Source organism: Hemibagrus wyckioides, linkage group LG07 (genome assembly GCF_019097595.1).
Source record: "Hemibagrus wyckioides isolate EC202008001 linkage group LG07, SWU_Hwy_1.0, whole genome shotgun sequence".
Lineage (NCBI taxonomy): Eukaryota > Metazoa > Chordata > Actinopteri > Siluriformes > Bagridae > Hemibagrus > Hemibagrus wyckioides.
The window spans coordinates 4,652,163-4,666,611 of NC_080716.1; the positions used below are offsets into that span (position 1 = coordinate 4,652,163).

General features: G+C 41.5%; 2 protein-coding genes across 2 annotated transcripts in view; one reads left to right on the forward strand and one right to left on the reverse strand.

Annotated features, from left to right (window-relative positions):
• Nucleotides 1-1,407: 1,407 nt before the first annotated feature.
• On the reverse strand, nucleotides 1,408-7,638 carry LOC131355938 (leptin receptor gene-related protein-like). The gene is made up of 5 exons (XM_058394559.1): nucleotides 7,501-7,638; nucleotides 6,045-6,169; nucleotides 4,743-4,818; nucleotides 4,453-4,639; nucleotides 1,408-3,484 (listed from the first exon to the last, which is right to left on the reverse strand). Exons 2-5 carry the CDS (start codon nucleotides 6,058-6,060, stop codon nucleotides 3,368-3,370), a joined length of 396 nt encoding a protein of 131 aa, XP_058250542.1. The 5' UTR covers nucleotides 6,061-6,169; nucleotides 7,501-7,638; the 3' UTR covers nucleotides 1,408-3,367.
• The window catches only part of LOC131355933 (tyrosine-protein kinase JAK1-like), an 18,195-nt gene continuing 11,283 nt past the window's right edge, over nucleotides 7,538-14,449 (forward strand). Inside the window, exons 1-5 of the mRNA XM_058394548.1 lie at nucleotides 7,538-7,718; nucleotides 8,032-8,155; nucleotides 8,247-8,376; nucleotides 8,494-8,657; nucleotides 9,015-9,354. Coding sequence (XP_058250531.1) covers nucleotides 7,538-7,718; nucleotides 8,032-8,155; nucleotides 8,247-8,376; nucleotides 8,494-8,657; nucleotides 9,015-9,354 — 939 coding nt within the window. The remainder of the gene's footprint in view (nucleotides 7,719-8,031; nucleotides 8,156-8,246; nucleotides 8,377-8,493; nucleotides 8,658-9,014; nucleotides 9,355-14,449) is intronic.

Consider the following 14,449-nt stretch of genomic DNA (forward strand, 5'->3'; position numbering starts at 1 on the left):
CTCTCTCTCTCTCTCTCTCTCACACACACACACTACCACTCTCTCTCGCTCTCACACACACACACACACAATACCTCTCTCCCTCCCTCCCACCCACTTTCTCTCTTTCTCTCTCTCTCTCTCTCTCTCTCTCTCTCTCTCTCTCTCTCACACACACACTACCACTCTCTCTCGCTCTCACACACACACACACAATACCTCTCTCTCTCCCTCCCTCCCACTTTCTCTCTCTCTCTCTCTCTCTCTCTCTCTCTTTCACACACACTACCACTCTCTCTCGCTCTCACACACACACACAATACCTCTCTCCCTCCCTCCCACCCACTTTCTCTCTTTCTCTCTCACACACACACTACCACTCTCTCTCGCTCTCACACACACACAATACCTCTCTCCCTCCCACTTTCTCTCTCTCTCTCTCTCACACACACACACTACCACTCTCTCTCGCCCTCACACACACACAATACCTCTCTCCCTCCCTCCCACTTTCTCTCTCTCTCTCTCTCTCTCTCTCTCTCACACACACACTACCACTCTCTCTCTCACACACACTACCACTCTCTCTCGCTCTCACACACACACACAATACCTCTCTCCCTCCCTCCCACTTTCTCTCTCTCTCTCTCTCTCTCACACACACACTACCACTCTCTCTCGCTCTCACACACACACACAATACCTCTCTCCCTCCCTCCCTCCCTCCCTCCCTCCCTCCCACTTTCTCTCTCTCTCTCTCTCTCTCTCTCTCTCTCTCACACACACACACACTACCACTCTCTCTCTCTCTCTCTCTCTCTCTCTCTCACACACACACACACACAATACCTCCCTCCCTCCCTCCCTCCCACTTTCTCTCTCTCTCTCTCTCTCACACACACACACACACACACTACCTCTCTCTCTCTCCATCTCCCCACCCCCCACTCTCAGGGAAACACTTGCACCTTCTCTAAGTTCCTTCAAAGAGGAACGGGAAAACCCTTAAAGGTTCTAGATTTCAGAGAATAACTGCATTATAAATGTGTGTTATAAACGTGTCACATCTGGATCCCCCCCCCCGATGATGATGATGATGATGATGATGATGATATCAATGCAGATCCCAAATGCAGGTACTAGAGAACAACAGACCGCAGTAGGACCATCGGCCCGTGTGTGTGTGTGTGTGTGTGTGGGCTGCACAGAAGCTGGTTTTATGTTTCATGCTGCAGTTTTTTAGCTCAGAAATAGACGTCCTCTCATGTGGGTGGAGAATTTTAAGGTGAGAGAAAAAAGCGGTTCTGAAATAAACTGGAGAACAGGATCGGGAAAAAAGATTCGCTTTAATGCCGCGCGAGTCTTCACTCTCACTCTCACTCTCTCTCTCTCTCTCTCACGGCTAATCAGCATGACTGAAAACAGATATCGAAATACAAGAGCTTTATTGCTTACTATCTCTCACACACACATACACACACAGGAAAATAATAACAATCATTACACTGTGTTACAGGAAGAGATAAGAGAAATAATACAGGAGTCGTATTAGACCTAGTGCAGAGACGGAGACTGTTTACATCTTTTTACTCAGATACACGGACAGGAGCTGTGGAAACTGGTTAAGAAAAAAATCAGAAAAATATATATATATATTTGCGGTGAAATGCAACACCCAAGCTATTTTAATAAACATAGAAATTGCTATGGCTTTTCCCTCCAATTTTCCTTTAATCCTTCTCTGTTTACATTAAATACGCTAATGATGAACATGATGATGATGATGATGATGAAGATGACGAGGGAGGAAGGCTTGAGCTTTATTAGTTTTTATGTAAATACAGATTAAGGTTCAGGTTTAAAAAGCTTAAAGATATAAAAATGGACTTTGGTTGATACGAGCTAAGTGGACGGGTTAGAAGTTTTTACGCCGTTTCATTTGTATGAAGTGAATACTTTCCGATGAATCAACTTCATACGAGTGATACAGAATCAAATACAAATGATTCAGGTACAGTGTACATAAATTGATTCGGATAAAATGAATTGCAAATGATTCGGATAAAAACGATCCTTGACTTACTAAATCAAACTGGTACAGCATACATGAGTCAAATGCAAATGATTCAGATACAGTGTACACGAATCAAAAGCAAGTGATTCCGATACAGCGTACATGAATCAAATGCAAATGACTCAGATACAGTGTACAAGAATCAAACGCAAAAGTTTCGGATAGTGTACAAGAATCAAATGCAAGTGATTCAGATACAGTGTACAAGAATCAAATGCAAGTGATTCAGATAGTGTACAAGAATCAAATGCAAGTGATTCAGATAGTGTACAAGAATCAAATGCAAATGTTTCAGCGAGTGTATATGAATCAAATCCAAATGATTCTAAAACAGTGTATACGAATCACAAGCGAATGATTCTGAGACGGGAATGAGTACACGAACTGGACACAAATGAGTCATTTTAGACATGTAAAGAATCGTATATATGTGACAGACATTTAAATGCAATTCCTGGTATAAAGGAGATGTATTCATTGTTCAGAGTACCCTGAATCAGAGTCATTTGGATGTGATTCATCGTCACAAGTTGTAGGAAAGATGAGTTAAACAAACGTGAAATTGGAATAGCAGCCTGAAGCTAGTCGGAGACAACTCATTTATCTTTACATTCGCTAGAAGGAGGGCCGTTAACCACAAGGCCGAGCTGTGCGTCGTGGTGCGGACGTATGAATGGATTATTAATAACACGCCTAAATGAGAAGCTTTGTTAAGCCGTCATGTCTGAATTAAAGGGTCTAAAAGAGTTCTTTATGGCGAAAGGGCAGTGAGGGGTCCAGATTTTTTTTTCTTTTGACATATCGATATGACAGAAGCTTTGTCTTCACACAGAGATCCTTTATGCTTTACGTCATCAAGTGTGTTTTCTTTATCTTGTCCGTAGCGTCTTTTTGCGGATTTATCCGGAAAGTTCTAGGTGTTTTTAACCATTCCTTTAGGATTATAGTTATATGGGAAAAAGGGCACAAGAACACGAATATTTATAGAATGATTTGAAAATAGTGTTAATTATGAATCTAGCGTGAATCAAGTCAGTTCTTCTGTGAGGAGTAATGCAGGAACCCTCCCAGGAATTTACATTGAGTGTGTTAATTTAAGCGCGAGTCGTGAGTCAGTGACACACATCAGACGCTGAAAAGCTCCCCTCGAGGATCTCCTTCCTTCCTTCCTTGACTCAACAACACCTCCGTTAACCACACTAATGAAGCTCAGCCTTAACCTTCCCGTATTGCACCCACACCCCCCCCTCCCCTTTATGAAAACAGACGTCAGGAACTCCCCTCAATCTGGCAACCCGTCCTCTGGTCACGACTTTACCACTGCTCCCAGCTGAAGTCATCGCTGCCGCCGAACACCAGGAAGAAACCGAGGATGGTGAGGAAGATGACACTGTTTCCCGCCATCACCAGGCCACAGGCTCCCCATTTGATCTGTTTAAAGACGAGAGGTGAGTCAGTTCAGTCATGTAAAAAGTCTTCAGAGTTTTTATATGAAACATGAAAAGAGAATGATCCTCTAGAAAATAATTCATGCTGTCAATTCATGCTTTATGTATACGCGTCCAAATGTGATTCACAACATATGATAGAGTGAGTCATTGATTTGATTCAGAACATATGATACAGTGAGTCACTAAATTGATTCACAACATATGATACAGTGAGTCATTGATTTGATTCATAGCATGATACATTAAGTCATTGAAATGATTCACAACATATGATACAGTGAGTCACTGATGTCACTGATTTGATTCACAACATGTGATACAGTGTATCACTGAATTGATTTAGAACATGTGATACAGTGAGTCATTAATTTGATTCACAACATATGATACAGTGAGTCACTAAATTGATTCACAACATATGATACAGTGAGTCATTGATTTGATTCACAACATATGATACAGTGAGTCACTAAATTGATTCACAACATATGATACAGTGAGTCATTGATTTGATTCACAGCATGATACATTAAGTCATTGAATTGATTCACAACATATGATATAGTGAGTCACTGATTTGATTCACAACATATGATATAGTGAGTCACTGATTTGATTCACAACATATGATGCAGTGCATCATTGAATTGATTTAGAACATGTGACACAGTGAGTCATTAATTTGATTCACAACATGACACAGTGAGTCATGGAAATGAGTCACAACATATGATACAGTGAGCCACTGAATTGATTCACAGCATATGATACAGTGAGTCATTAATTTGATTCACAAAATGACACAGTGAATTTGAACCCAGAGTCATCTGAATTTGATTCCCAGTGTTACGTGATAATGAGTCATTTGTAACCTTTCAAAATAACAAGCAGGGAGGTATGACACATGGAGAAGACCGATGCCAAAATGTTTAAAAAGCCTCCTCTTACCACTTGTGTGCGAGCCAACACAACAGGCAGGCCGAACGCTGAGATCACGATCCCTGTGGTCAGGAAGTGTGAAAGCTCCCTGCACGTGTTGCTCGAGGAATCTGTGTCGTCTCCGCACCTGGTGGCGATGAAGTACGGCAACGGCGAGATCACGTAGAAAATCAGCACGAACAGAGGCCAGTAGACTCTAAAAAAAAATAAGTGCAAATACACAAACACACACAGCGTCAAAAATAATGTCTCATGTTCTGGGAGACACAGGGTGCACAGACAGACGACAAGTAACGTACCCATACTGCTCCAACGCACAGCCCAAAAGCAGAAAGGTCAGTCCAAGGGCACCGCTGAAGGACAAACTGACCAGAGCTGAAACAGAAAACGCATCATGATTTTATTCCAACATAAATATCGTGACGTGAATCAACTTCATACGAGTGATACAGAATCAAATGCAAATGATTCAGGTAGAGTGTACACAAATCACATGCAAATGATTCGGATTAAAAATGATCCTTTACTCACTAAATCAACCCGAAATTAAATCCCACTGGTACAGCCTATATGAATCAAATGCAAGTGATTCAGATACAGTGTACATGAATCAAATGTAAATGATTCCGATACAGTGTACATGAATCAAATGTAAATGATTCCGATACAGTGTACATGAATCAAATGTAAATGATTCCGATACAGTGTACATGAATCAAATGTAAATGATTCCGATACAGTGTACATGAATCAAATGTAAATGATTCCGATACAGTGTACATGAATCAAATGTAAATGATTCCGATACAGTGTACATGAATCAAATGTAAATGATTCCGATACAGTGTACATGTATCAAAGGCAAATGATTTAGATACAGCGTACATGAATCAAATGTAAATGATTCCGATACAGTGTACATGAATCAAACGTAAATGATTCAGATACAGTGTAGACGAATCAAACGCATGTGATTCCTATGCAGTGTAGACGAATCAAACGCAAGTAATTCAGACAAACTGACCAGAGCTGAAACAGAAAACGCATCATGATTTTATTCTAACATAAATATCGTGACATTTGATGGATAAACACGTAAAGCGTTGTGCTTCAGCTGAAACTCTTGTGTCTGCTGCCCCCTAGAGGCCGAGGCGTCATGACACGCTAAAAAAAAAATCGTGGAAACTTTGAACGTCACCAAAACTCGCTTCTTAAAAATATCCAGCAAATTTACACCAGGTCTCCAAAGTGCTGATTAACTGATTAGTTCAGATGTGAAATTTTACATGCGTTAAGATCTGGCTCGTGACCACCAAAAGAAACACAGTGAATTTCTGTGAATTTCCGTCTTGACTCTCAGTAGTCTCTAACTATATCACTGTATCTACCGCATAAACTCCATAATAACTCTACACACTTCTACAGAAATGGAGGAATAAAAGGTAAATACAAACACAAACAAACACACACACACACACACTGAGAGACAAACGCGTCACTCAGAGACAGTTCCATAAACTTAGATCTAAGTTAAAGTCTCAGTACGCCATCGCGCTACTAAAAAGACCTATCAAGTGATTATCTGGACTTTAAAAAATCACCTTTAATCCCCGCCATGTCAGACAATTTCTTTCGTTTTTGTTTCTTTGTGTTAAATGTTCATGTCCCAGAAACTTCCTGTTTCCTCCTGGAGCGCGTCTTAAAGGGGCCGCGTCCTATTTTAGTGCTTCAAGAAAAAAGAGAAGAGAGAATTCAGTGTTGACCTGCAGCTATGGAGCTAATGATTCAAATGCTTTATTTAGTATAATGACAGACAGACAGACAGACAGGTGAAGCAGACAAACAGTGAGACAGACAGACACCGTTACACTTTAGAATGTTATTTGTTTTGATTAGATTAAGATTAGATTAAGATTAGATTAAACTTTATTGTCACTGTGCAAAGCCACTGAAATGCTATGTTTTGAATGCTATGTGTTTGGAAAAATAAAGACAGACAGACAGACAGACAGGTAAAAAGTCACTGAGTCGTTTCGGAGTGTCGACTCTCATTGATGAGCCGAAATCACTCGACACGACTCAATGAAAAAAAGAGCCCGGACTTCCCGGATAATTCATAAGAATCGGCGATGCGGTGACGTCACCCGGAAGTCCCAGGCAGCCAATCGGGTTCGAGCTCGGACTGCGTCGTTTACCAGAAACTTCCGACGTAATTTACTCGGAAGCTAGCTGTGTGCTATTATGGCGGTACTAGAGAGAAAAACGAGCTATTTCAACACAGGAATTCGTCATTAAACCGTGTCGTTTATTTGTCTGTTTTTGAAGACAGCCGTGTTTCGAGGCTCTGCTGGCGAAAATAAAGCCTCACTGGTAAGTTACTCTCGACGTTTTTTCTTGCCTGAGGCGGAGAGCCACGGTGGTTTGACATGGCTGCGGCTCCCGTCCCAAACCGCTCGCTGCCGCAGTGACACTCACTCTAGGGCGCCTACTGTGGTAACTAGGTAACACTAGGCTAGTGCACTAAATAGGTACACTCTTTAGTGCTGTTAGACTCGGTTTGACCCGGAGACCTGGATGTTCCTGTAAATGTTTATTTATTACTTGCTTGTAACAAGAGGGTTGTTCGATAATTTAATCGTTTTATTGTTGCTTACTGAAATCTAATCTGTGGTGTCATGAGTTTTTCCTCACGGTTATGAATATAAACGGGCCTGTAGTAGTGAAATGTGTCTTATAATGTTATTATTACTAATGGTGTTACGTTATTACTGTCATTATTAACGTGTACATTTCCTTGTAAATGTATGTTTCCTGTTAAATTACTGATATTATTGTTATTATTATTGTTAATCGGTATCATATATTATGGTATTAGTATTAGACTAAAAAAAATATGCTGTAAGATTAATTAATAAATAAATATGTTATAAGATTTGACCATGTGGCACAACTTTATCGTGTTTATGGGGTTGCCAGATTGAAACGAGGCAAGTAAACTAGTCTAATCTGGTCAAATTACAAAGCGTGGATTTGGTATAAACGTATAAAGTCGCTTGCCTTGTCTCCCCAGAGTGTGGCGTGAACGTTGTGGGAAATGGAAGTGGGCCGTCAGATCCTGGGGAAGCTGCAGAGGAGGAAGAAGTCACAGCTGATGTCGTCCGTGATCCTGCCGGGGCTGGAGGTGCACTTTTACCTGCCGGAGACACAGCAGATCATCCACCTGAAGGGACGCTACTCGGCCGAGCAGCTGTGCACCGAAGCCGCCAAGAAGCTGGGTGAGTTGTGCTGGACACTCGTCTGCGATTGGTCTCTGAGCCAGTGTGGGCGGAGCTTAGTTATCTACTTACTAGACTCCACAGCTAACGAGTTTATGAAATATATCCAGAGAAAATACGCTAGAGTGCGTAAGATACCAGAGTACGCTTCGAGATCAGAAACTGGGTCACGGTGTTAGAAAATACGCTGGGAAAGTGAAAAAGCTGGGAGTGATGTCATGTGATCGGTCTAAGCTCCGCCCCCTGCCTGTCAGCACCGGGAAGAAATGTGTAAATATGCAGATTATATATTTTAATATCTGTTTTTTTTCAGGTCTGTCTCCATTATGCAGCAGTCTGTTCGCTCTGTACGATGAAACCAGCAGGACGTGGTTTCCTCCGAATCACATGTTCCACGTAGACGAGACGACCCGACTCAGGCTGCACTATCGCATGAGGTGTGTGTATGGGTGAGAAGGTGTGTGTGTGTGTCTAAACACTGATACTGCAGTAAAAAATCAGTGTAACGTGTTTGTTGTTGTGTTTAAGGTTTTATTTCACTAACTGGCATGGGACGAGTAAGGACACTCCAGCTGTGGTGCGTCACAGCCTCAAACACTCAGGAAACCAGGGGACGGCGCTCCTGGACTCGCCCTCACTCACCTACCTGTACGCACAGGTACGGCGTTTCAAAGGGTTTTTAATTGTGTAATGAAACATACACATCACGTGTGTGTGTGTTTCACTCTTCATGGGGTTTAAATCAGTGTTTGTGCTTTTGTTGTTGTTTTTTCAGAGTCAGTGTGATTTCCAGCGCGGCTCACTCGCCCTCCGCAGCTTTCAGAACGAAGCCGAATCTCAGCACATCGAGAACGAGTGTCTGGGAATGGCTGTGATGGCGATTTCCCATGATGCCATAGGCAGAGACCCGCCAGCGCGGGGACTGGCCAAGAAATACAAGTAAGAAAGAAATCTATGAGGAAAAAAAATCTGGAGTAAAAAAGTACAAAATTGTTATTTATAGTGATTCATTTTCTAATAATAATAATAATAAAAATAAAAAATGAAATAATGAATAAATAAATAATATTAAATTTTATTATTTAGTTTATAAATTATTTATAATATTAGTTTTTAAAATGTTTAATAAGTATTAATTTAATAATAAATATTAGGAATATAACAGTAACAGTATTTTTGCACGTCTAATCTCTTAATAATGGAGCATCCATTACTCCACAAATCTGAGTAAAATAAAATCGAACATTGTCCAGGAAAAGTCCAGTCACCTGACCCCGCCTCCGTCCCATCCTCTAGGTATAAGAACTACGTCCCGGTGTGTCTGAACCAGTCGATCTCTCAGAGGAACCTGCTGACCCGTCTGCGCATTTCCAACGTCTTCAAGGTGTTCCTGGAGGAGTTCAATGACAACACGGTACAGAACAACAACGTCAGCAAGCAGGACCTGAAGGTCAAGTACATTTCCACGCTGGAGACGCTGACCAAATACTTCAGCTGTGAGGTGTACGAGCCCTTGTCCTTCAGCATCCGTGAGAACGACGAGGTTCCCTCGAGTCACGCCAGCAAGGACGGAGTGAAGCGCCAGGTTCTGGTCTCCGGAACCTGCGGCATCAAGTGGCAGATCGTGCCTCCTGAGGTCAGGCTTCATGAAACAAACTCACACCAGCTAGTGGCAGAGTATTTACATCTTTATTTAAACTGTTAACTAACTAAATAATTAGTTAACCCTCAGACACATGATGTGCTAGCTCTCAGTCCATTAATGGTGTTCTTGCTCAGGAACTCGAGTGTGTTTAAAAGTGTGTGAAACGCACAGACAGCCAATCAGAACGCAGCTTTAAAGATTGGGAAGCTGGTGGTCAGGAACATCTGCAGTGAGCTCTGGATGGTGGATTGGGGTTTTTTTGGATGGATGGATGGATAGATAGATAGGTAGATAGGTAGATAGATAGATAGGTAGATAGATAGGTAGATAGATAGAGAGACAGACAGACAGACAGACAGATACTTTATTCATCCCAAAGGAAAATTAACAGTTTCCAGCAGTGTCCACAAACACAGGTAATAGATAAAATAGGATGGAATATAACAAAAATACTAAAAAAACCCCAAATTAGGATACAAATAATATATCAAATAACAAAATATTACACAATGGACATCTGCATGTCATGGAAAAAAAAAACAGGAAATAAGAGTCACACTTGTGCAACGTAACTTAATAAAGTAACACGTAATTATTACAATGTCTCACACTGAAAACAACGTAACACACACGGTTTGTTTAAATGTAACACAACAACGTAACACACACGGTTCGTTTAAATGTAACAACAACGTAACACACGGTTCGTTTAAATGTAACAACAATGTAACACACAGTTCGTTTAAATGTAACACAACAACGTAACACACGGTTCGTTTAAATGTAACACAACAACGTAACACACGGTTCGTTTAAATGTAACACAACAACGTAACACACACGGTTCGTTTAAATGTAACACAACAATGTAACACACGGTTCGTTTATATGTAACACAACAACGTAACACACACGGTTCGTTTAAATGTAACACACGGTTCGTTTAAATGTAACACAACAACGTAACACACGGTTCGTTCAAATGTAACACAACAACGTAACACACACACGGTTCGTTTAAATGTAACACAACACAACGTAACACACACGGTTCGTTTAAATGTAACACAACACAACGTAACACACACGGTTCGTTTAAATGTAACACAACAACGTAACACACACGGTTTGTTTAAATGTAACACAACGTAACACACACGGTTCGTTTAAATGTAACACAACGTAACACACACGGTTCGTTTAAATGTAACACAACAACGTAACACACACACGGTTCGTTTAAATGTAACACAACAACGTAACACACACGGTTCGTTTAAATGTAACAACAACGTAACACACACGGTTCGTTTAAATGTAACACAACAACGTAACACGGTTCGTTTAAATGTAACACAACAACGTAACACGGTTCGTTTAAATGTAACACAACAACGTAACACACACGGTTCGTTCAAATGTAACACAACAACGTAACACACACGGTTCGTTTAAATGTAACAACACAACGTAACACACACGGTTCGTTTAAATGTAACACAACACAACGTAACACACACGGTTCGTTTAAATGTAACACAACAACGTAACACACACGGTTCGTTTAAATGTAACACAACAACGTAACACACACGGTTCGTTTAAATGTAACACAACAACGTAACACACACACGGTTCGTTTAAATGTAACACAACAACGTAACACACGGTTCGTTCAAATGTAACACAACAACGTAACACACACACGGTTCGTTCAAATGTAACACAACAACGTAACACACACACGGTTCGTTTAAATGTAACACAACAACGTAACACACACACGGTTCGTTTAAATGTAACACAACAACGTAACACACACGGTTCGTTTAAATGTAACAACAATGTAACACGGTTCGTTTAAATGTAACACAACAACGTAACACACGGTTCGTTTAAATGTAACACAACAACGTAACACACACGGTTCGTTTAAATGTAACAACAATGTAACACACGGTTCGTTTAAATGTAACACAACAACGTAACACACACGGTTAGTTTAAATGTAACACACGGTTCGTTTAAATGTAACACAACAACGTAACACACACACGGTTCGTTTAAATGTAACAACAACGTAACACACACACGGTTCGTTTAAATGTAACACAACAACGTAACACACACGGTTCGTTTAAATGTAACACAACAACGTAACACACACACGGTTCGTTTAAATGTAACACAACACAACGTAACACACACGGTTCGTTTAAATGTAACACAACAACGTAACACACACACGGTTCGTTTAAATGTAACACAACACAACGTAACACACACGGTTCGTTTAAATGTAACACAACAACGTAACACACGGTTCGTTTAAATGTAACACAACAACGTAACACACACGGTTCGTTTAAATGTAACACAACAACGTAACACACACGGTTCGTTTAAATGTAACACAACAACGTAACACACACGGTTCGTTTAAATGTAACACAACAATGTAACACATGGTTCGTTTAAATGTAACACAACAACGTAACACACACGGTTCGTTTAAATGTAACACACGGTTCGTTTAAATGTAACACAACAATGTAACACATGGTTCGTTTAAATGTAACACAACAACGTAACACACACGGTTCGTTTAAATGTAACACAACAACGTAACACACACACGGTTCGTTTAAATGTAACACAACAACGTAACACACGGTTCGTTCAAATGTAACACAACAACGTAACACACACGGTGCGTTTAAATGTAACAACAATGTAACACACGGTTCGTTTAAATGTAACACAACGTAACACACGCGGTTCGTTTAAATGTAACACAACAACGTAACACACGCGGTTCGTTTAAATGTAACACAACAATGTAACACACAGTTCGTTTAAATGTAACACAACAACGTAACACACGCGGTTCGTTTAAATGTAACACAACAATGTAACACACGGTTTGTTTAAATGTAACACAACAACGTAACACACGCGGTTCGTTTAAATGTAACACAACAATGTAACACATGGTTTGTTTAAATGTAACACAACAACGTAACACACACGGTTCGTTTAAATGTAACACAACAATGTAACACGTGTCGTTTAAATGTAACAACAACGTAACACACACGGTTCGTTTAAATGTAACAACAATGTAACACACGGTTCGTTTAAATGTAACACAACAACGTAACACACACGGTTCGTTTAAATGTAACACAACAACGTAACACATGCCGTTCATTTAAATGTAACAACAACGTAACACACGGTTCGTTTAAATGTAACACAACAACGTAACACACACGGTTCGTTTAAATGTAACACAACAACGTAACACATGCCGTTCATTTAAATGTAACAACAACGTAACACACATGGTTCGTTTAAATGTAACACAACAACGTAACACACGGTTCGTTTAAATGTAACACAACAACGTAACACATGCGGTTCGTTTAAATGTAACACAGCAACGTAACACACACAAACAGAACCAGTGTAACACAACAGTGTAACGTGTGTAAAGATCAACAGCGTAACACCGCCTCCACATTCAGGGGTTTATTTTGTTGAACAGAAAAAACGTGAGCCTCTGGGGTCTGTGGGCGGCTTGTTTGAACGTAACCATGACAACGAGTGTAGTCAAAACCTAGCTTTCTGTTGAAGCTTTCTTCCTGGAACATGATGAATTATGGGATCAGTTCCTGACCGCTCGTCACCTCCAACTAGGAAGTGTTTACACAAGTCCAGAGCAGAGTGTTTCATCATCATCATCAGCCCACAGGGAGTGGAGTTCTCTCTCAGAATGCTCCAGGTGTCTTCATCACCTCTCTGAGCTCCTCCCTCTCTCTCTAATCTGGTTCTGGTTTCGTTTCTCGGCTCTGCTCTTAAGTTTTGTTTTGATCCTGCAGTTTATAAAAGACAAAAGCTTCTTCATTTAGCAGAGCTCTACTTCCTGCTCTCTGTTTACTTCCTCTTTCTCACTCCAGTGTGTGTGTTGAGGTGCGTGTTGAGATGTGTGTTCAGATCAGTGTGTGTGTTGAGGTCAGAGTGTGTTGAGGTGTGTGTTGAGGTGTGTGTCTCAGTGCTGTGTTGAGGTGTGTGTTGAGGTGTGTGTCTCAGTGCTGTGTTGAGGTGTGTGTTGAGGTGTGTGTCTCAGTGCTGTGTTGAGGTGTGTGTTGAGGTGTGTGTCTCAGTGCTGTGTTGAGGTGTGTGTTGAGGTGTGTGTCTCAGTGCTGTGTTGAGGTGTGTTGAGGTGTGTGTCTCAGTGCTGTGTTGAGGTGTGTGTTGAGGTGTGTGTCTCAGTGCTGTGTTGAGGTGTGTGTTGAGGTGTGTGTCTCAGAGGTGAGTTGAGGTGTGTGTCTCAGTGCTGTGTTGAGGTGTGTGTTGAGGTGTGTGTCTCAGTGCTGTGTTGGTGTGTGTTGAGGTGTGTGTCTCAGTGCTGTGTTGAGGTGTGTGTCTCAGTGCTGTGTTGAGGTGTGTGTCTCAGTGCTGTGTTGAGGTGTGTGTCTCAGTGCTGTGTTGAGGTGTGTGTCTCAGTGCTGTGTTGAGGTGTGTGTCTCAGAGGTGTGTTGAGGTGTGTGTCTCAGTGCTGTGTTGAGGTGTGTGTCTCAGTGCTGTGTTGAGGTGTGTGTCTCAGAGGTGTGTTGAGGTGTGTGTCTCAGTGCTGTGTTGAGGTGTGTGTCTCAGTGCTGTGTTGAGGTGTGTGTCTCAGTGCTGTGTTGAGGTGTGTGTCTCAGTGCTGTGTTGAGGTGTGTGTTGAGGTGTGTGTCTCAGAGGTGTGTTGAGGTGTGTGTCTCAGTGCTGTGTTGAGGTGTGTGTTGAGGTGTGTGTCTCAGAGGTGTGTTGAGGTGTGTGTCTCAGAGGTGTGTTGAGGTGTGTGTCTCAGTGCTGTGTTGAGGGGTGTGTTGAGGTGTGTGTCTCAGTGCTGTGTTGAGGGGTGTGTTGAGGTGTGTGTCTCAGTGCTGTGTTGCGGTGTGTGTCTCAGTGCTGTGTTGAGGTGTGTGTCTCAGTGCTGTGTTGAGGTGTGTGTCTCAGTGCTGTGTTGAGGTGTGTGTCTCAGTGCTGTGTTGAGGTGTGTGTCTCAGTGCTGTGTTGAGGTGTGTGTTGAGGTGTG

Bases quoted from the DNA above. Each gene is read 5' to 3' on its own strand.
- LOC131355938 (XM_058394559.1), bottom strand. The intron at 4,640-4,742 runs GTACGTTACTTG...ATTTTTTTTTAG, and splicing joins TGTGCGTTGGAGCAGTATGG to AGTCTACTGGCCTCTGTTCG. The intron at 3,485-4,452 runs GTAAGAGGAGGC...GTCTTTAAACAG, and splicing joins TGTTGGCTCGCACACAAGTG to ATCAAATGGGGAGCCTGTGG.